Raw genomic sequence first — 23,049 nt, 5'->3', positions numbered from 1 at the left:
AGGAGGTTCCCAAAACGGAGTTGGCGACCCGAGAAAGAAGCCAGGATCAAGCTCAAGAAATGTGCCCGGCTGCTCCCTGCACGCTCTCTGGTGGCAAGCGGAAGCCGGAAGGAGGGAGGGGCTTTCAGATGTGCAAGAGATCCAGACGTGAAGTCCCTCCGCCCAATGCCACGCTCCTCCCAAGGTTAATGCGATGCTCCTCAGCTGGGACTTTGCTAAGAAACCCACTAAAGAAGGGTCCGAGGAGATGAGATGCCACCAAAGTAAGAAGGAGGGTGCTGACAACACCCTCCAGGGTTGCCAACTCCAGCTCGGGAAATCCCTGGAGTGCTGGGGGCGCACACCACTACTCAGAACCAGCCTCTGCATGACTCAAACTGGGGAAGAGGCCACCCAGCTGGAAGGGTGTGGATTTCTTCGCAACCTGGACCTGCGCCTGCTCTCCTTTTAGAAATTTTCCAGTGCCGGAGGGCCACTTCAAAACTGGGCGTGAAAGTCGACCTTCAATGGCCTCTTGCTGCCCCCTAGTGGTGACTATTTCTCATTGCAGGAGTTGGGAATCGTTTACCCACGGCACAACGGGAGTGCACTATGCTCCCCTGCCTTTGCCGCCCTCTGGTGGGTGCATCTGGGAACTGCACACACCTCTATTCAATTCGAGATTCTCCCCAAGAGGGACCGAAAGCGGCTTACATCATTCCCCTCCCCTTTCATTGTATCATCACAACAACCCTGTGAGGTAGGTTAGAGAGCATGAGGATGCCCCGAGGTCGCCCAGAAAGTGTCCATGGCGCAAATGGCCATTCAAACCCATGTCTCTAACCCAACGCTCTAACCACTATCCCTCTACAGAGGCATCCATGTGACATTTATCTTGGGGTATGTGGCACCACGGAGCTGCGGTGGCTCAAGTGGTTAAGACACTGAACTGCAGGCAGTGGAAGGTCAGTAATTCAGCAGTTCGAGACCCGGGTGCCACAAGACGGAGTGAGCTCCCATCTATAGTTCCAGCTCCTGCCAACCTAGCAGTTCGAAAGCAAGAAATTGCAAGTAGATAAATAGATACCACTTCAGTGGGAAGGTAACAGCGTTCCATGCGCCTTGGTGTTTAGTCATGCCGGCCACATGACCACGGAAACATCTTCGGACAGCGCTGGCTCTTCGGCTTTGAAACGGAGATGAGCACCGCAACCCTAGAGTCGGATTCGACTGGCTTTCGAGCAAGAGAACCTTTACCTATGTGGCACCACTCAGAGGATGCTAATGAATTGCTGAGAAGACATGGGACTCTGACACCCTGATTCGGCTCTAGATTTTATTCTAATGCACTTTCAGAGCTGCTGTGCTTTCCTGATGTATTTACCCACAACTGCACCTCACCCATTTGCCGTATCCTTCAGTGTTCTCCCAAAGAGGGAGGAGATGGGCCGTTTAAAAGCCACATCCCCATTCCCGGCCTCCTCAGACACAACACCAGGGTCAGGAGGAACAGCGGAAACGCCAGCAGGTGGCATATGTAGGACCCATTCCAGCCAGCAGGGGGAGCTGGAAGGGTGGCCTTTGTTGGATTGGACTGTGGTGAGAGTAAACGCACATGAACACATGGAGCTGCCTCGTACTGAATCAGACCTTTGGTCCATCAAAGTCAGCATTGTCTACTCAGACTGGCAGCAGCTCTCCAGGGAGGAACAGGAAGTCCGGAAGGGGCGTGGCAGCGGAGATCTTGGTCCCCTCATGCGTGTTACTTCTCTGCGTTCTCCTCCAGCTCTTCCATTGTGAACAAGAGGGAGTTGGCGATTGTGCCCATTAAGTGCCAGTACTCCTCGAAGCCGATCAGCCCGTCTTGATTCTTATCGCAGCTTTGCCTCATTTGGTCGACCGCTTGCTTGTTCTCTGTGTCCTGGAGGCAGGAACAGCGGAAAGACAGGATGAGGTGGGGATGAAAAACAGGAATGAAAGCCCCTTGCCCGAGGCAGGTTGCCGGCCTCCACGTGGCCAAACTGCGTATAAAGGTAAAGGTTCCCTTGCTCGAAAGCCAGTCGAGTCTGACTCTAGGGTTGCGGTGCTCATCTCTTCGGCTTTGAAACGGAGATGAGCACCACAACCCTAGAGTCAGATTTGACTGGCTTTCAAGCCTTTACCTTTACCTTTTTAATGAAGACCTATTAAATAGTAGGCCTTTTCCTTTGTAGGCTAGGGTATTTTTCCAGTTGATGAAGAGAAAAAGAAGAGAAGAGATTGGATTTATACCCTGCTCTTCACTACCCAAAGGAGTCTCAGAGCGGCTTACAAACTCCTTTCCCTTCCCCTCCCCACAACAGACACCCTGGGAGGTAGGTGGGGCTGAGAGAGCTCTTGACAGAAACTGCTCTTTTTCAAGAACAGCTCTTATCAGAACTACGGCTTGCCCAAGGTCATCCAGCCAGGTTCAAGTGGAGGCGTGGGGAATCAAACCTGATTGTCCCAGATTAGAGTCCACGCACGTAACCACGACACCAAACTGGCTTGATGCTAGCAGACAAGACAATAACATTCTTTTGGTATAGAAGATAGGTATAAAGTTCAAGGTTTAGGGTAAAACTTTGCAGTGTCTGGGTTAAAAAGGATTTTAGCTTCATATCAGAAAAAAACACTTTTTGTTTGGGTATAAAGGATCCTTGGCTAATATTATTCAAGTTAGATTAAGTAAACACTTAAGATACTAGGTAGGTACACCTTTTTCCATAATTGACCAATGGGTAGATCATTAGTCAAATGACGCAGTGTCCTTTGTAACCAATTATGCTTTTTGAATGTTGCTTTTAAAAATTATGTCATTTTGAGTATAAATTCTCATGTACTGCCTGATTGTGTTCAGGAAGCAGTCAGTTCTGATGGGCTAGTTTGGCCTAACTGTTTTCAAGTGTTCTGTTGTGATAAAACACTAAGGATCTTCCTCCTCGTTTTGACTTCTTCTTTTTTTTGACTGGGCGCAGGGGAGCTGATCTTGGTCATCCGGAATTAAATTTGTACAGCAACAGCACTGCCTGGTGCACGCAGCTGCTGTGGCCAGAAGGGGTGCTACTGCTGCGCACCATGTGCTTGCGCTTTGCCATCAGTGCTGGGAAACTGGGCACATGGGTGCATGGAAATGGGCAGGGAAAGGCACATGTACAGTTAGGGTTGCCAAGTCCATCTTTGGGGGCGTTCCTGGAGGGGGCGGGGCATCCCCGACATGATGACATCATGTTGGGGACGTCCGCCAACGCCCCCCACCTGCCCGTATGCCGGATCTCCAGTAACAGCAGTTCGCTGCACTTCAAGGAGCCGGTGTTTCCCCTTTAAGAGCAGCCGCGTTTCCCTTTTAAGTACATGAAGCTGGCATTTCCCTGCAAACCTGATCTCAAGTGCAAACCTGATCTCTGCAATTCAAAGACACAACCCTTAGATCCGCCATGTTGACCTGAAAGGTAGGGTATTAGTTATAGCTACTTCCATAGTATAGGGTACTAATGGAAGATCATATCAAAGATTACACACTCTTATAGCTTTTAAAATATAGGAAAAAACCTATCTTAACCCATCTGTACATAGCCCTCCGTAGAGTGCTGTTCCAGCACTTTTCTTGAGAACCAAGAAGATGAATATCTGCAAAACAACTTTAAAGCTACTAGCAAAAATAGTAGCATGTAAACCAATGCCTTTCTTCAAGCAAGTTCCTTTGACTATTTGCGAATTACCCTTATTCAAGAAGGTCAACCCCTTAATAAACTGCCTAAGCAAAGAGAACCTTCGAATGCGAAAATCAAAACTTACAGTTAACCCACAATGAGAACCATTAATTAACCCACCTTCCCCCCCCCTCCCATACCCCAGTAACCTCCTGGTGCGAGACAAGCACTCACACCCATTCCATCCGGAACGAAAAACAAGGTTACTAACCCTAATAACCCAAACCAGTCCGTGTCCATCAAAAGGGTGATTCACCAAGTCCCTTGATGCCCCCCCTCCCCGCCTGGAAAGAAAAAATTACTTAAAAGAACGAACGTACTAAAGATAACAGTTATAACTTCAAGTGCTATAGGAAGACACAACCCTTAGATCCGCCATGTTGACCTGAAAGGTAGGGAAGCTGGCATTTCCCTGCAAACCTGATCTCAAGTGGAGATCGGGCTTGGCAGGAAATGCGGGTTCCACACACTTAAAGGGAGAGAGGGGGGTGGCTGTGGGTGTTGGGGGTGGGGGACCCCAAAAAAACGGGGGGGCCCTGGCAAACTGGGGGGTTTGGCAACCCTATGTACAGTGGCAGGGGAGGTGAACAGCTGGGAAGGTTTGCGTCGGTGGGCCCCATTAGAATCCCTGGGCTCCGGCATCAGCCCTTCCTTAACTCTATTGACTTTTGCACCAGTCGTCGATTTGGATCCTCCACTGTCCCGGCTGCGCCCAGAATTTCTGGGCCTCTCATTGGCTAAAGATGAGGAAGAACTTCCTGACAGTTCGAGCGGTTCCTCAGTGGAACGGGCTTCCTCGGGAGGTGGTGGGGCTCCCCTTCTTTGGAGGTTTCTAAGCAGAGGCTAGATGGACATCTGACAGCCATGCGGATTCTGTGAACTTGGGCAGATCACGAGAGGGAGGGCGGGAAGGGTTGCCTCAGTGCTTAGTTCACGTGGCCCTTTCTTACACGCCCAGGGAAATGCCAATCACCACTTTTGGATCAGGAAGCAATTGTTCTCCAGGCCAGTTTGGCTGGGGATGCTGGAGGTTTTTTGTCATCTTCTGGCCTGGAACAGGGGTCACTGGGGGGGGGAAGGTATTTGTGGATTTCCTGTGTTCTTGCACGGGGTTGGACTAGATTACCCCGGAGGTCCCTTCCAACTCGATGGTTCTATGATTCTATCTCACCGTCAGCATGTGGTGGAGCTCCTGGCTCAGCATCTTCTGGAAGCTGCCCTTGTTGATCCCGCGCTTCCTTCGACAGAAGCCCTTGCTGGCGTACTTGTCGTAGTTCTTCACCAGCGTCTCGATGGCCTCCTCCAGCTCCGAGAGCTGGGCAGCCATCATCTCTCTTCCCCCAGTGAGCCTGGAAGAAGAACAGAGGTACACCTCAAATCAGAATCCCTCTTAGCTGATATGTGTCAGAACCCACAGCCAACAATGAAGTACACACATTCAGGAACGGTTATACTTTTATTGCAGAGCTATAGATGCAGTAACATAGGCACTGTTAAGAATGGTGGTGGCCCCATGGGCATAATAGGATATAGGGGATTCGTATGCACACACACCCCCACAACACTGGTCAATTAGGCCCCCTCCCGTGCGTGGGACAAGGTTTGGAGACCGTTAGGTAGCTGAAGCTGAGAACGAACACTCTCCCACGGCACCTAGGGCAATCCCAGACACCACAACACCCTCCTGCACATCTGTATAGATAAGCGTTTCGGTGCACAGTAGAGAAAGCACAGAAAGGAATGCAGTAGCAATTAACCCGAAAGGAAAGCAATTAACCAGACACAGACCAAACTCCCCAACTTTCATGGCAGCATTGCTGACGATATGTAGATATGTGGCTCTATCTTTAAAATGTGGTTCATGGATATGTTATGGGGAAGGGAGACACAGAATACCCAGCCTATATTTATTTATTTATTTGTTGCATTTATATCCTGCCCATCCCGTAAACCGGCTCAGGGCGGGGTCACAACATTTCGATAAATACAAAAAAAATTAAAACATATGAAAACATATAAAATCGATAGTCATGCTTGCCATAGGGAGAATCCGGCCCATTGATGTAACTAGGTATGGCCGCCCTGAGCCCATTCGCGGGGAGGGCGGGGTAGAAATATAATAATAAAATAAATAAATAAATATCAGTAGGTGGCAGACCGCAACCTGGGGGGGGGTATGTGGAAGCCCGCTGCCTCAGCCAAAGGCCTGGGGGAAGAGCTCCGTCTTGCAGGCCCTGCGGAATTGAGTAAGATCCTGCAGGGCCCTGATCTCAATAGGGAGCACGTTCCACCAGGTGGGGGCCAGGGCAGAAAAGGCCCTGGTCGAGGCTAGGCGGATGTCCTTTGGGCCAGGCATCACCAGGAGATGTTGACTCTCAGAGCGTGAAGCTCTCCGAGGCGTATATGGGAAGAGGCGGTCCCTTAGGTATGTTGGTCCCAGGCCGTATAAGGCTTTGAAGGTAATTACCAACACCTTGAAGCAGATCCGGAACTCAACTGGCAGCCAATGCAGGTGACAGAGCACATCAGGAGGTCCAGCAGTGGGGCCAGGACACCAGAAGCCCTCCCACTGTTGACCCCCCCAAGCACCAAGAAAACAGAGCATCACTTGCCCCAGACTGAGAGTTCCTATCTATCCCTTGTGGCTAATAGCCACTGATGGACCTCTGCTCCATATGTTTATCCAGTTCCCTCTTGAAGCCGTCCATGCTTGTGGCAGTGAATTCCGTGTGTTAATCGCTCTAAAAATACTGGTTAAATGTAAATCATATACCCACCAAAGCAATCAAATAGCAAACGCAAGGCCACAGAGAAACAGAGGACCTTACAGACACAGAGGGAGAGACAGGGTGATATTTACCATCCACGTGTGGAGAAGTCCACGGAAGAGAGATTGTGAACAACCAGCATATCACAAACAAAAGGGGACTAAAACTGTGAGCTTGGGAGTGCTACTCTGTTAGGCGCCCTAGAGTGACACTACAGAGCTGTGGCTGAGCAGCTGTTTTATAGACTAGAGACGGCGTCCTGCGGGGCAGGGCTACGGGTCTGAACAAAGGACTGAGAGGTTTCCCAAACTTTGATCAGAAAGGTGTGATGGCACCCTAGTGGGCATATCCTAGAGTGTGCCCGTAGGATGGATGGCTGATACGATCTTCAAAGTTAAATATGTTTCTGGTAACCCAGAGAATAGTCCCAGAAGAGGATCGTAAATCTCCTTTCCGGAGAAATGTTTTACACTTTAAAGGAAGTTTGGCCCGGGAAAGAGGCCATGAAGGACGGAGTAGGTGTTTTGCATAGAAAGGTCACTAAAGATGATTTACACATCAAAGAGACAAAGGGGCTTTCAGAGGAAGAAGATTTCCATATTGGGACATGCTGGAATGGTGAGAACTCTGATACTTATGGGGGGGGGAAGCCAATTGCATGTAGAAAAGATAGATGCTCTGTTTTCACAACCTCCAGGTCTTTGGCAAGCTCTCATGATCATAAGTGTGTCCAGGACTACCCACAGACTCAGGAACGGTGCTTTTGGGGGGATCCTGCGGTAGTTTAGAGGTTAGGGTGCCTGTAAATGTCAGTTTACAGGCACCCTAACCTCTAAACAGGGTTTCTAGTTCAGGTCAGAAGTGGCGTGCACCACTAGTTAGGACTACCCATGAGTAAGGCAGCACCTCTGGGCTACATCAGCTCTTGTGGACCCTTCTTATGTGCCCAAGGTAATGCCAATCACCACTTTGGAGTCAGGAAGGAATTCTCTGCCAGGCCAGATTGGCCCAGGCATCCTGGAGGTTGTATACTCTGCATCAGGCTTCCCTCTGATGCAGGGTATACCAGTGGGATCACACTATATGCACGTTATTATTATTTTTTTAAGCCAAGTATATTTTAAAAATGCAATAATATGTCAAAAGTAAACCCTTGGGGACTTGGTCTGCTCTCTCACACAAATGCCTACACAACTTGGGCTCCATGTCTATCTGCATATGTATTTGGGGACTTTCTGCATGCCTCCATTCAGTGAGCAAACCTGCCAACAGAAATTCATAAAAACAAACCAGATAGAAAGAAGAAGAAGAAGTGGTGGTGGAAGAAGAAGGAGAAAGAGAAGAGGAAGAAGAAGAAGAAGAAGAAGAAGAAGAAGAAGAAGAAGAAGAAGAAGAAGAAGAAGAAGAAGAAGAATCAACATTACCAAAAGCAGATTTAAAAACCCAGAGGTAATCCTGGCTCCAGTCTTTCTGGAACTGAGACATTTTCTACAAGCACTCGAAGACAGGTCAGGAGAGGTACCGAAACCTCTTGTGGAAGAAAGTCCCATAGTTTAGGAGCAGCTGCTAGGAAGGCCCCACATGAGTTGCCCCCCCCAACACACCTTTGATGATGTAGGTCCCTGTTTCAGAGCCCCAGTGGCTGATCTCGGAGCGCAGGCATGTGGATCAGGACCTTCAAGTACCACGGAGAACCCGAACCGTGAAGGACTTTGGAGTGTTTGTGGTTGGTCTCGAAAGCAATGCTCTCAGCGCACTCACGGAAAGGCCTTTTCTGGAAATGGTAGAGAGTTTCCAGTCACCTCCGCTTACTTATTAACCCAGGTGTGTTTATACTGCTGCAATTCCGTGGGCAAACGTTAGTTATGTTAGTTCAGGCTCCTTACAGAGAAGGAAAAACAAGTGGAGACCAGTGTTCCCTCTAAGCTGAGTGAGTGTGAGCTGCCTCACAGTTTTTTAGCCTCCAGCTGACACATTTTTGCCTTAGCTCAGGAAGGAGGGCTCCAGAGCAAACCCATTTATGCAGTAGCCCAGTCGCTCGCTCACAACTTTAATGCCAGTAGCTCACAAAGTAGAATTTCTGCTCACAAGACTCCACATCTTAGAGGGGGCATTGGTGGAGGTGGGATTCTATTGAACCAAGCCAAGAAGGTGGAGTCCAGGAATAAAGAGAGGCACTGCAGTCGGCAGTCCGTTCTAGGAATTAGGAAGAACTTTTGATGGAGGATGTCTATCAGTGGCTACTAGCTATGGTGACTGAGGGGAACCTCCACATTCAGAGACACTAAGCCTCTGAATACCCATGCCAGGAGGCAACATCAGGGGAAGGCCTTCGCCTCTATGCCCTGTTATTGACCATCCAGAGGAACTGGTTGAGGCCACTGTGTGAGACAGGATGCTGGACTAGATGGACCACTGGTCTGATCCAGCAGGGCTCTTCTTACACTCTTATGTGGGGAAGGCCTTGGCCTCCACATCCCATTGTTGGCCTCCAGCGGAACTGGTTGAGGCCACTGTGTGAGACGGGATGCTGGTCTAGATGGACCCTCACTGGTCTGATCCAGCAGGGATCTTCTTATGTCTGGAGATTAGTTATAATTCCGGGAGAACTCCAGGTCCCACCTGGAGGGTTGCAACTTCAAGTGGCACTGAGGCAGCAGAACCCTGAGGGGTTTACAATGGACCACTCCACTTCAAATTGCAGGGAATGAATTCCAGATACGAATGTTCTTTCACATAGCCCTTGTTAAATAGTGGGTTCCATGGATGAACAGGCTCAAGTCTAGTGATCAGCTCAACTTTATTTGTGATTTCAGCAAGAGCAAGACAAAGTCCCCAGAGCTTCAGCTCTGTTAAATAGCATGCAATTGCTGCACTAAACTTCTGAATCCCTGAGCCAGGAGGCAATGTCAGAGAAGGCCTTGGCCTCCATACCTTGTTATTGGCCATCCAGAGGAACTGGTTGAGGCCACTGTGTGAGACAGGAGGCTGGACTAGATGGACTCTCACTGGTCTGACCCAGCAGGGCTCTTCTGATGTTCTTATGAGGGGAAGGCCTTGGCCTCCATGCCCTGTTATTGGCCATCCAGAGGAACTGGTTGAGGCCACTGTATGAGACAGGAGGCTGGACTAGATGGACCCTCACTGGTCTGACCCAGCAGGGCTCTTCTGATGTTCTTATGAAGGGAAGGCCTTGGCCTCCATGCCCTGTTATTGGCCATCCAGAGGAACTGGTTGAGGCCACTGTGTGAGACAGGATGCTGGACTAGATGGACCCTCACTGGTCTGATCCAGCAGGGCTCTTCTTACGTTCTCATGAGGGGAAGGCCTCGGCCTCTATGCCCTGTTGATGGCCCTCCAGAGGAACTGTTTGGCCACTGTGAGAGGCAGGGTGCTCACTAGATGGACCACTGGTCTGGTCCAGCAGGACTCCTCTTATGTTCTTATGATGGGAAGGCCTTGGCCTCTCTGCCCTGTTGTTGTCCTTCCAGGGGAATTTTTTGGCCACTGTGTGAGAGAGGATGCTGGACCAGATGGACCATTGGTCTGATCCAGCCTGGCTCTTATGTTCTTATGTTCTTGACAGTTAGGGTGGTTCCTCAGTGGAACAGACTACCTAGGGAGATTGTCAGTTTTTCTTTGGAGGTTGTTATGCAGAGATTAGATGGCCATCCTGCAGCAATGTTGATTCTAAGACTCACTATGAATTTAGGCAGATCATGAGGACAGGAATGGATAAGCCAATGCTCAGTGTTACTGCCAATGGCCTGCCTCGTTGTTGGGGAAAATTAGCTAGTTGGCAGGGGAGACCAGAGTGGTACCAGGGATTGCACACCTGTATATACCAAGGTCCGGTACAGTAGGAAGACTCCAGATTTATAGAGTAAATTAAATAGTTTTTATTGAGGAATTTCCCTAATTACAAGCGCACTAAGCAATCAAAAAAGAGCACACAATTCAGAACTGAGAAAACATAGGTGATGATAGCAAATAGTAGGGTCAGTTGTGGGGGTTATAATACCTGTTCAGATGTGCAGAGGTCCATGGAGAAGAGATTATGACCCAAACAAAGTTTGGGGGTAAACTGCCAGTTGGCATCCAGAGCAGACACACATTCGCGCGATGTGCTTGGATGGATAGAGGCACTGGAGAACAATGAGAACCAATGGGAGGCCTTGAGGGGCTTGTCTCAGGGGAAAACAAAATTTTACGTGGACCAATAAAGGGTCCCAGGGGGTGTGACACCAGGAGGAGCAAAACTTAGGTATGACCAATGGGGTCCCAGGGGGGCAGACTCTGGATTCATAACAGCGTTGATGGGATTAGCCAGGCACTGGATGGCTCTACTGGAGCTGGCTGAATGGGTTTGATGACCACTGATGGTCCTGCCGAGGCAGGTTGAGTAAGTTCCCAGGTTTAGACAAAAGCTGGAAAATGGGTCCCTGCTTGGTGTCAAGAAGGATCATTAATAATTTGAATGTTTCATTGGTTTATCTCGGTCTCCCGAGGGATGGAGCAGGAAGGACAGTTGTGGAGACAAAGGATTTCCACATAGACAGGTAACACACAAAAGGGCTGCATGAGGTTCTGGATACAGAAGGGCCATTTGCCAGGTGGCCACTGAATAGATACTTTACCTGGAGGAATCCGTTGTTATTCCATATGCATACTTCTGCTGAGTGGAGGGGGAGATTGGAGATTGTCTTGGAGGGCTGCCTTGTGCAACCAGAAAATGAAAACCCTCTTGCAGAGCTGAGGCTAGCTCTGTGTTTCAGGCCAAGAGTGCCTTCCTTGGCCTGAGTTTGTGGGTTTCTAGTTCAGGTCAGAAGTGGCGTGCACCACTATTTAGGACTACCCATGAGTAAGGCAGCACCTCTGGGCTACATCAGCTCTTGTGGACCCTTCTTATATGCCCAAGGTAATGCCAATCACCACTTTGGAGTCAGGAAGGAATTCTCTGCCAGGCCAGATTGGCCCAGGCATCCTGGAGGTTGTTTTGCACTCCTCTGGGCATAGAAAAAGAGTCACTGGAGGAGTCAGGGGGGGATATATGAGGAGGAGGAGGAGGAGGAGTGGTTTTATACCCCACCCTACACTATCCAAAGGAGTCTCGAAGCAGCTTACAATTGCCTTCTCTTCCTCTCCCCACAGCAGACATCCCATGAGGTAGGTGGAGCTGAGAGAACTGTGACTGACCCAAGGTCACCCAGCTGGCTGTATGTGGAGGAGTGGGGAATAAGAACGTAAGATCATAAGAGAAGCCAAGGTTGGATCCGGCCAGTGGCCCATCCAGTCCAACACTCTGTGTCACACAGTGGCCAGAAATACCAGGTTCCATCAGGAGGTCCACCAGTGGGGCCAGGACATTACAAGCCCTCCCACTGTTGCCCCCCCCCAAGCACCAAGAAGACAGAGCATCACTTGCCCCAGAGCCCCTATCTATACCTTGTGGCTAATAGCCACTGATGGACCTCTGCTCCATATGCTTATCTAATTCCCCTTTGAAGCCGTCCATGCTTGTAGCCGCCGCCACTTCCTGTGGCAGTGAATTCCATGTGTTAATCACTCTTTGGGTGAAGAAGTACTTCCTTTGATCCATTCCAACCCGACCTCTCAGCAATTTCATTGAGTGCCCATGAGTTCTTGTATTGTGAGAAAGGGAGAAAAGTACCTCTTTCTCTACCTGCTCTTTCCCATGCATAATCTTATAAACCTCTATCATGTCACCCCTCAGCCGTCGTTTCTCCAAGCTAAAGAGCCCCAAGCACCTTAACCTTTCCTCATAGGGAAAGTGTTCCAACCCTTTTATCATTCAAGTTGCCCTTTTCTGCACTTTTTCCAAAGCTATAATATCCTTTTTAAGGTGTGGTGACCAGAACTGCACACAGTATTCCAAATGAGGTCTCACCATTGATTTATATAGGGGCATTATGATATTGGCTGATCTGTTTACAATACCCTTCCTAATAATCCCCAGCATAGCATTGGCCTTCTTTATTGCAGTCACACACTGTCTCAACATTTTCAGTGAGTTATCCACTACAACTCCAAGATCTCTCTCTTGATCAGTCTCTGCCAGTTCAGACCCCATCAATGTGTATTTATATTTAGGATTTTTAGCTCCAATGTGCATCACCTTGCACTTGGCCACATTGAACCCCATTTGCCATGTTGACGCCCACTCGCCCATCCTTGACAGATCCCCTTGGAGTGCCTCACAATCCTCACTGGTTTTCACCACCCTGAACAACTTTGTATCATCCGCAAATTTAGCCACTTCACTGCTTACTCCCATCTCCAAATCATTAATGAACAAGTTAAAAAGCAGTGGACCAAGTACTGATCCCTGCGGTACCCCACTGCTTACCCCCCTCCACTGAGAGAACTGCCCATTTATACTCACTCTCTGTTTTCTATTAATTAGCCAGTTTTTGATCCATAAAAGGACTTGTCCTTTTATCCCATGATTTTTGAGCTTGCTTAGGAGCCTTTGATGAGGAACTTTATCAAAAGCTTTCTGGAAGTCAAGGTAAACAACATCTATTGGGTCCCCCTTGTCCACATGTTTGATCACCCCCTCAAACAACACTAACAGGTTAGTGAGACAGGATCTTCCCTTACAGAACCCATGCGGAGTCTGCCTCAATAGGTTTTGTTCATCAATGTGCTTACTAATTCTTTCCTCAATAACAGTTTTCACCAATTTACCCGATATCGACATCAGACTGACTGGCCTGTAATTTCCCGGATCTCCTCTGGAACTCTTTTTAAAGATGGGAGTGACATTAGCTACCTTCCAGTCCTCAGGAATGGAGGCTGATTTTAAGGAGAGATTACATATTTTTGTCAGGAGATCCACAAGTTCACAATTGAGTTCTTTCAGAACTCTCGGATGTATGCCATCTGGGCCTGGTGATTTATCAGTTTTTGAGTTGTCTATCAGTTTTAGGACCTCCTCTCTCGTCACCTCAATCTGACTCAGGTCTTTCAACACCCCTCCCGAACTCAGCGGTTCTGGAGTGGGCAAGCACTTCTCATCTTCCACAGTGAAGACGGAGGCAAAAAATGCATTTAACTTCTCAGCCATTTCCCTATCATCCTTCAGTACTCCTTTTACCCCTTCGTCATCCAAGGGCCCCACTGCCTCCCTGGCTGGTTTCCTGCTCCTAATGTATTTGAAGAAAGTTTTATTGTTGGTTTTTTCTCTTTTTTTTCTATATGCTCCTCATATTCTCTTTTTGCCTGCCTGACCACAGACTTGCATTTTATTTGCCACAGCCTGTGTTCTCTTTTATCATCCTCTCTGAGACTAGCTTTCCACCACTTATAGGAATCACACGCTGTTCTCCGAGATTAGAGTATGCCGCTCTTAACCACTATACCGCACTGGCTCTCATTGTGCAAAGGACTGGACTAGATGACCCTTGGGGTCGCTTCCACTGTTTCCTCTAATCTGAGTTAGTGTGAGCTAGCTCACAGTTTTTTAGCCTCTGGCTCACACATTTTTGTCTTTGCTCAGGAAGGATGGCTCCAGAGCAAACTATCTTATGCAGCAGCCAAATCACTTGCTCACAACTTTAATGCCAGTAGTTCACAAAGAAGAATTTTTGCTCACAAGACTCTACAGCTTAGAAGGAGCGGTGTGTGTGTGTGTGTGTGTGTGTGTGTGTGTGTGTGTGTGTGTGTGTGTGAAGTGTTGTCAAGTTGTTTCCGACTTATGGCAACCCTTCCAAAAGGTCCTATCGTTAACAGTTTTGCTTGGGTCTTGCAAACTGAGGGCCATGGCTTTCTTGGTGAAATCAATCCATCTCATCTTGTGTCTTCCTCTTTTCCTGCTTCCTTCAACTTTCCCTAGCATTATTGTCTTTTCCAGTTAGTCTCATCTTCTCATAGAGAGCCACTTTGGTGCAGTGGTTAAGTGCACGGGCTCTAATCTGGGAGAACCGGGTTTGATTCCCCACTCCTCCACTTGCACCTGACTGGATGACCTTGGGCAAGCTGATAAGAGCTGTTCTTGAAAAAGAGCAGTTTCTGTCAAGAGCTCTCTCAGCCCCACCTGCCTCACAGGCAGTGTTCCCTCTAAGCTGAGTTAGTGTGAGCTAGCTCACAGTTTTTTAGACTTCAGCTCACAGATTTCTTTGTCTTAGCTCAGGAAGGATGGCTCCAGAGCAAACTAATTTATCCAGGAGCCAAATCGCTCACTCACGACTTTCATGCCAGCAGCTCACAAAGTAGAATTTTTGCTCACAAGACTCCACAGCTTAGAGGGAGCATTGGTCGCTTCCAGCTGTATGTTTCTGTTTCTCAGCTAATGACCATGAACACATCTGGTGACAGAGAGTTCCACAAGTTAATCCACCTGCTACACTACTGGCTTTTGTCAGCCCAGCTTCATCGTTCTCTTTCTAGTGAAACAAGAAGGAGCGGGGGACCTTCTCCAAGGCTGAGTAGAACTAAAGAACCAAATGAAGGAGTGAGAAAGGTTGTCAGGGGAGCCAAGGACAAAATGTGCCTTTTGAAAGGGCACAGTCTTTTCTTCTTTCCAATGCTAATAGCAAAGCCAAGGAGTCCTGTTTGGAATAGCAAAGCGGAGCAGAAATGGAAGAGCTACGGCCACTCTCTTCCCTGCAGGGTAGAGCCCAAAACTAGCCAATTTTGTACCCGAGGCAAAAATATAAATATAAAATTGTGCTTCCTATACTTTCATAGTAGTTATTTTGATTAAAAGGGAAATACATAAAAAATAGGCATGATAACAACACAATGTTTATTTTAGTCACGATATACTTTTTCTGCACCCCTGAGTGTCGTGCGCCCGAGGCGAGTACCTCGCTTGCCTTGCCCTTGTTACAGCTCTGCTGCAGAGCCCAAGGCAAATTGAGGCTGCATCAGCCACAATTTGTATGTTATGGAAGAAGAAGAAGAGATTGGATTTATACCCCGCCCTTCACTACCCAAAGGTGTCTCAGAGCGGCTTACAAACTCCTTTCCCTTCCCCTCCCCACAACCCTGGGAGGTAGGTGGGGCTGAGAGAGCTCTTGACAGAAACTGCTCTTTTTCAAGAACAGCTCTTATCAGAACTACGGCTTGCCCAAGATCATCCAGCCAGGTGCAAGTGGAGGAGTGGGGAATCAAACCCGGTTCTCCCAGATTAGAGTCCGCGCACTTAACCACGACATCAAACTGGCTCTCTTGTATGACTTGTATGAGCGATCTTAATCTCATCGGTCTGAGCTCAGAGTCTCTCTCTCTCTCTGATGCAAAGTGTGGGCAGATTCACTGCTTCTCATGACGATATGAATGTGGACGTACACATGAACGTACGTGAAGCTGCCAATTTGGTGTAACCAGTTTGGTGTAGCGGTTAAGATCGGCGGACTCTGGTCTGGGAGGACGAGGTGTGATTTCCCCACTGCTCCCCTTGCAACGAGCGGGGTGACCTTGGGTCAGTCACAGTTCTCTCGGAGCTGTTCTCTCAGGAGCAGTTCTCAAAGAGCTCTCTCAGCCCCACCTACCTCACAGGGTGTCTGTTGTGGGGAGAGGAAGGGAAGGAGATTGTAAGCGGCTCTGAGACTCCGAGTGAAGGGCGGGGTATAAATCCAATCTCCTCCTCCTCTTCTTCCTCTTCTTCTTCTTCTTTTGCCTTATACCGAATCAGACCCCTGGTCTATCAAGGTCGGTATTGCCCGCTCTGACTGGCAGCGGCTCTCCAGGGTCTCCAGCAGAGGTCTTTCTCATCTCCTACTACCTGGTCCTTTACCTGGAGATGCCACGGATTGAACCTTGGACCCTCTGCATGCCAAGCAGATGCTCTGTCTCTGAGCCACAGCCCCGGCTCTATCAGAAAAGCAAACCGTGGCATTGCACTTCTTTTCCCTCCCCCAAGCCGTTTCCTTTCCCTTAGAAATCCACCCCCCCACACTGCTTTAAATCAGGAAAGGGGAAATGAGTAGTACTTCCCCCACACACAAATGGAGAATTACAGCCAGGGGCAGTACTTTGGATTCAGGAACCTGTGAAGCAGGGAAGAGCTAAACAGGGAAGAGAGCCAGTTTGGTGTAGTGGTTAAGTGCGCGGACTCTAATCTGGGAGACCTGAGTTTGATTCCCCACTCCTCCACTTGCACCTGGCTGGATGACCTTGGGCAAGCCGTAGCTCTGATAAGAGCTGTCCTTGAAAAAGAGCAGTTTCTGTCAAGAGCTCTCTCAGCCCCGCCCGCCTCACAGGGTGTCTGTTGTGGGGAGGGGAAGGGGAAGGAGTTTGTAAGCCGCTCTGAGACTCCTCTGGGTAGTGAAGGGCGGGGTGTAAATCCAATCTCTTCTTCTTCTTCTTCTTCTTCTTCTTCTTCTTCTTCTTCTTCTTCTTCTTCTTCTTCTTCTTCTTCTTCTTCTCTTTTCCCCATCACCACGGGCAGCATCCAGATTGCCCTCTCCCTGCAGCTACATTTTAAAGGGCCAAATTGCACGTCTCGAGTTCTAATCGCGGGACTCCAGTCCTGTATGTTTGGGCCCAGAAGTTTAGAACATTTCTGAGACGCGACAGCAAATAAAAAAGTTGTCGGGGAGAACGTGCCAATAAACAGTCTGGGATGGGGTTGCCAACCTCCAGGTGAGGCCTGGGGAGCTCCTGAAATGACGACTGATCTCCAGATGACAGGGATCAATTCCCCTGGGGGAAATGGCTGCTTCAGATGGTGGGCTCTGTGGCATTAGACCCCGCTGAAGCCTCCCCTGCCCAAACCCCACCTTCCCCAGGCTCCACGCCCTTCATCTCCAGGAATTTCCCGACCCAGAGATGGCAACCCCAGTCTGGAAGCATTAGCTATCCCTCATTCACTTCAAACTAACCATTCCTGGGAAAGGGTTCCATAACCAAGGATAATCTTGCTTGGGGGCGCATTTACGGTTGCCAGCCTCCCCACGGGGCCTGGAGATCTCCCCGAATTATAACGGATCTCCAGACATCAGTCAGTCCCCCTGGAGAAAATGGCTGCTTTGGAGGGTGGACTCTGTGGCGTTAGACTCTGCCGACCTCCCATTCCTGCCCAGACCCCGCCCTCCCCAGGCCTCGCCCCCCAAATCTCCAGGAATCTTCCAACCCGGAGTTGGCAACACCGGTTGCATTCAAGACAACAACCCCTTGCCTCCTGACATTTGCTCCCTTGTGCCTCGGAGTGACCAGCCACAGCCGAGGGGCACACAGAAGGAATCACCGGCTTCACCCCTGTGCCGAGACAGCCCTGTGCGAACACTACGAAAATTCGGGCTTGGAAACTCCCGGATGAGCAGCTGGCTGCTGCCACCCTGGTGTGCCTGCGGAGAGAGTCACAGCAGACAAGCCATGGGGTTGTCAGGTTCAAGAAACAGAGGGGGGGGAATCAGCCCCAAATTGATCCCAAATGTGCCCCCCCCCCCGCTCATTAGCCCTTCCTCATCAGCCATAGGCGAGGAGGTTCGCAGAGGCGACGGGGTGTGGGAAATCAGCGTTTACCTGTCGGAGCCGGTTCCGGGCTCCCGAAGGCCGTCCTCTTTGTGCGTTTTCCAAGGACAGCCCAGAGCCGCCCTTCCGATTTCCAGGGAGAAAGTCCAGATGCTCCGAGTAATTCGCTTAACTCCACGCCGGGACGGCAGTTATCCCTCCCGAGCAGGCCTGGACTGGAAATGCGATGCAGGTCGCAGTGCCGTCCACAAAAGCAACAGGAAATCCAGCCTTTCCTGTTCCGATGCCCAATATGGATGAATGGATTTCTTTTCCTGGTCTCTTCTCGCTTTGTTCTAGGAGTTCACTTCGGGTTCAGGCCATTCTCCCCGATGCTGGCTAAACACAGGGACGAAAACAAACAAGCTATTGATGATTTTTTTTGCAAAAACTGCCTTATAACCAAGCCAAATCACGGAGCCAGTGAGCTCGGCATTGTCTACTCTGGCTGGCAGCTGTTCTCCAGGGTTCCTGGCAGAGAAAGGTCATTGCCGACACCTGCTAGTTGTGATCTTTTAACCGGAGATGATGTGGACCGAGCTTGGGACCATCTGTGCCCGAAAATAGGTGCTCTGTCACTCAGCGGCCTGGTTAAGAGGTATTCTCTGTACCCAGTTTCTCCCTGGAACCCAACCATCTGCCCGAAGTAGTCAGGAAAGCTTCCAGTCTCCTGGCTTTCCGTGTACTACAAAAAACCAAACTATTTGAGGGGGCTCTTCTGCACAGGGAATTCGGTTGTGTTGCACAAAACCTTGCTCAGATAAAGGATTGGGGACTGTGGTCTAGACGGCTATGTACAGCTCAGGCCCACAGCGACAGCGGGGCACTTGGGGACCCCGCCCCCTTAACTAAAAGCCCCGCCCCCTCAAATAGCCATGCCAGAAACCTTATTTGGGGGGATTGCATTTTTTATATATGTGCATGTGTGTTTGTGTAGAAACCTTCTTTTTGAAGAGAGACATCCCATCTACAGCGGGGCACTTGGGGACCCCGCCCCCTTAACTAAAAGCCCCGCCCCCTCAAATAGCCATGCCAGAAACCTTATTTGGGGGGATTGCATTTTTTATATATGTGCATGTGTGTTTGTGTAGTAACCTTCTTTTTGAAGAGAGACATCCCATCTACAGCGGGGCACTTGGGGACCCCGCCCCCTTAACTAAAAGCCCCGCCCCCTCAAATAGCCATGCCAGAAACCTTATTTGGGGGGATTGCATTTTTTATATATGTGCATGTGTGTTTGTGTAGTAACCTTCTTTTTGAAGAGAGACATCCCATCTACAGCGGGGCACTTGGGGACCCCGCCCCCTTAACTAAAAGCCCCGCCCCCTCAAATAGCCATGCCAGAAACCTTATTTGGGGGGGATTGTATTTTTTTTTATATGTGCATGTGCGTTTGTGTAGAAACCTTCTTTTTGAAGAGAGACATCCCACGCAGGCAGCGGCACTGCGGCTTGTCCTCGGGCTTCCCTTTCCCTCCCACTGTGGAATTCTTGGAGGGCATCATGGGACGTGGGGAAAGATAACTTAGAAGGCATTGGAATCAGGGGAGATACCAACCCAAGACTCTTCACCCCCACACTGGCTCTCCCAGATTGTGTTTTTGCTTTCCCTCATGTAAAGATACTGGGCATTTATGGTGGTGGTGGTGGTGGTGGGAAGTGCCATCAAGTCTCAGCTAACTTATGGAGGGCCTGCAGGGTTTTCACGGCAAGAGATGTTCAAAGGTGGCCTTGTCATTGCCTGCCCCCGCCTCCCGACTGCTGGTATCCCTTGGAGGTCTCCCATCCAAGTACTCACCAGGGACGACCCTGCTTAGCTTCCAAGATCTGACAAAACCGGGCTAGCCTGGGCCATCCAGGTCAGAGCATTGAACTTCTCTCTCTAATTTAAAGCGAATGGATCATTTCAGCCAATGACCGTTCAAAACAGCGATCTGGCTCGCCGATGACATCATACAGAAGAAGGTGTGTTTAAGCCCTGATGAATCTCATTGAACCTACTGAATGATATCGACTGAGCCGTTTCACACAGGAGCCTCCTTTTGACATCCCTTTCTCGAAGAACAAGGGCTTCCCGGTAAGCAACCGAGAGTCTCCCAGGAGGGTGAAATGTTCCCCTGCGGGTCGATTTGTTTGTCCAGCTGGTGCCCCTTTGTTCTTTTGTGTGGAGACAATCCAGTTTGCTTTGAATGGCTCAGTCCAGAGAGCAGCAAAACCAGGATTTCATGAAACTAGGGTGTGACTGCCCAAACATAGGTAAAGGTAAAGGTAAAGGTTCCCTTGCTCGAAAGCCAGTCGAATCTGACTCTAGGGTTGCGGTGCTCATCTCCGTTTCAAAGCCGAAGAGCCAGCGCTGTCCGAAGACGTTTCCGTGGTCATGTGGCTGGCTTGACTAAACACCAAGGCGCACGGAACGCTGTTCCCTTCCCACCGAAGTGGTACCTATTTATCTAATTGCAATTTCTTGCTTTTGAACTGCTAGGTTGGCAGGAGCTGGAACTAGAAATGGGAGCTCACTCCATCATGCGGCACCCTGGTCTCGAACTGCTGAACTACTGAACTTCCACAGCCTGCAGTTCAGCATCTTAACCACTTGAGCCACCGCAGCTCCAAACATAGACCCCCTTGGCTAATTGTGGTTTTGTTCAGATCGATCATACCAGCATCTTCAGGGGAACTGATCTCTGTAGTCGGGAGATCTCTTGTAATTATGGGAGATCCCCAGGCCAACAGCCCTAGAACAAGGGTGGAGTTTGTTAAGTCGCTCGCTTAACAAAGTAGTCGGAGAGTGATTCAGCAAAGATTACGCTTGATTCAACAACTCGAACACAACTCCAACACGGATCAACATCTGATAGCCAGAACAGCTTTAGCATTAAAGCTGTTCCCTTTTTAAACTCTCCCGGCTAATGTAGCCACGCCTTACTGTACATTACCAACCAATGAGATTGTTTACATAAGGACCAATCATTGACGTTCCCGCTCAGGGAGCTTGCTGACAAGTGATTGGTCGGTTCTTCCTGGGCTAGCATTGCGATTGGATGGATTTGGATCCTAGCCCAGGACGAAGCTTTACATGACACTTCAACGAGGTGATTCACATACACCTTATGCATTCAATGGCAGCTATTGAATACATTACAGTGTTAGAAAGTGCCATCAAGTCAAAGTCGACTTATAGTGATCCCATAGGGTTTTCAAGGCAAGAGAGAGATGTTCAGACGTGGTTTGGCCCTTGCCTGCCTCTGTGTAGCGATCCTGGATTACCTTGGTGGTCTCCCATCCAAAGACTAACAAAGGCATCTATATTTATAATATGGTGTTTACTTCCGGGTGGTTTTGTTGGTGGGGGGGGGGGGTTTGCTGTTGTTGTTTGCAACACATTGTATTTTTAAGATGTAATATTTTAAACCAGCAAAAAAAAAGCACCCTGGATTAAGGGAGAGGCTGTCCAGAAGAGGTACATTTCCTGGGATTCTCTGAGGATTTTATTTGTAAATGGTGGCAGCCATGTCAGGTTTGCTTAGAGCCTTCGGCCTCTTGCTGCCATCTAGTGGTTGCTATTGCTCAACGCAGGCGTTCGAAACGGTTGTTAAAAAATCCTCCTCCTCATTTACAGAGGCCACCAGGAGAAACTTGATACCGGCTCCACCCAGCGCTATTGTCTCTCTTCAAAGGTGCCTGCCTGGCATTCTGCAGACGACAGGAGTCAAGTAACCGACCACAAGATCAGAGCCTAAAATACATTCCCCCCCCCCTCCTCTGCTCACCCCCCCCTTCCAGCCTGCTTAGAGTTCTGAAGACCAGAGGGGGGCCGCGGGGGGCTGTGCCACGTCTTGAGGCTCTCTGCTTCCATCTGGTGGAGAGATCTTAGAACTGCTCGTATTTTACGAAATAGGGGAATTTCCAGGCTTGACCTACATTGGCAAGTATTACCGGCATGTATGAACAATGCGGAGCAAAGAAGTTGTACCACTTTTCTACCTCCACGCTTCGTCGTTGTGGGTAACATGTTTTTGAAAAAAGAGCTCCCACTCTCCAAAGCTGTTTTGTTTGCACCGGTGTGACGTTCACACTGCAGGATTGCCAACTCCAGCTTGGGAACTTGCTAAGGATTTGGGGGCAGTGCCTGGGGAGGCCAGAGACTAAGGAGGGAGCTCAGCGGGGATGTGATGCCCATAATGTTCATCTGGAGGCTGGCAATCCCGCTCTTGGGGTTCAGAGGGCAGGCACATAGGGGGAGGTGTCTGTGAATCTCCTGCATCACGCAGGGGGTTGGACTAGATGACCCTGGAGGTCCCTTCCAACTCTATGATTCTATGATTCTATGACATATTCAGCAGAGTGAGGCTGCCTTACTTACAGTGCTGGACTGACCCCCTAAAATCTCCCTGCGTGGCAAGGAAAGAGATGGCGTCCACGTGTGCTGCTAATTCATCCTGAGCCTTTTGAGCCTGCATTTCTGCCATCAGCTGCGTCTGAAGCAGATTACAGAACTATGCGAAAGTTTAAAGTGTGCCTGCCGGTCAGACCCTCTCCCCAGGCCCCGCAGAAGTGAGGCCGGTGGCGTCTAGAGACAGGCCTTTCCAGTGTTGGCACCTTACTAAAGGGCCATGGCTCAGGGACAGAGCCTCTGCCTCACATGCAGAAGGTCCCAAGCAATGCGCCCTCTAAGCTGTGGAGTCTTGTGAGCAGAAATTCTACTTTGTGAGCTGCTGGCATTAAAGTCATGATGAAGAAGAGGAGGAGGAGGAGGAGGAGATTGTATTTATACCTTGCCCTTCACTACTCAAAGGCTTACAAACTCCTTTCCCTTCCTCCCTCCCACAACAGACACCCTGTGAGGTAGGTGGGGCTGAGAGAGCTCTTTCAAGGACTGCTCTTGAGAGAACTGTGACTGACCTAAGGTCACATCAGCAGCTGCATGTTCGATGCTCCCTCTAAGCTATGGAGTCTTGCGAGCAAAAATTCTACTTTGTGAGCTGCTGGCGTTAAAGTCATGAAGAAGAAGAAGAAGAAGAAGAAGAAGAAGAAGAAGAAGAAGAAGAAGAAGAAGAAGAAGAAGAAGAAGAAGAAGAAGAAGAAGAAGAAGAA

At 49.4% G+C, this 23,049-nt stretch overlaps 1 protein-coding gene across 2 annotated transcripts in view; it reads right to left on the bottom strand.

Moving 5' to 3' along the window:
• Positions 1-1,307: 1,307 nt before the first annotated feature.
• Positions 1,308-23,049, bottom strand: part of LOC107110891 (protein S100-A16-like) — a 25,419-nt gene continuing 3,677 nt past the window's right edge. Inside the window, exons 2-5 of one of the 2 annotated variants that reach the window (XM_015411730.1) lie at positions 17,969-18,295; positions 8,083-8,252; positions 4,882-5,059; positions 1,308-1,900 (exon numbers count right to left, since the gene is read on the bottom strand). In XM_015411730.1, coding sequence (XP_015267216.1) covers positions 1,742-1,900; positions 4,882-5,040 — 318 coding nt within the window. In that variant the 5' untranslated portion in view covers positions 5,041-5,059; positions 8,083-8,252; positions 17,969-18,295 and the 3' untranslated portion in view covers positions 1,308-1,741. The remainder of the gene's footprint in view (positions 1,901-4,881; positions 5,060-8,082; positions 8,253-17,968; positions 18,296-23,049) is intronic. The other variant, XM_015411732.1, reaches the window with a different exon arrangement.

Source organism: Gekko japonicus, unplaced genomic scaffold (genome assembly GCF_001447785.1).
Source record: "Gekko japonicus isolate JY-2015 unplaced genomic scaffold, Gekko_japonicus_V1.1 scaffold175, whole genome shotgun sequence".
Classification (NCBI taxonomy): Eukaryota; Metazoa; Chordata; class Lepidosauria; order Squamata; family Gekkonidae; genus Gekko; species Gekko japonicus.
The sequence above is the reverse complement of the archived record's forward strand: the minus strand, read 5'-3'. Positions and strand labels throughout refer to the sequence as shown.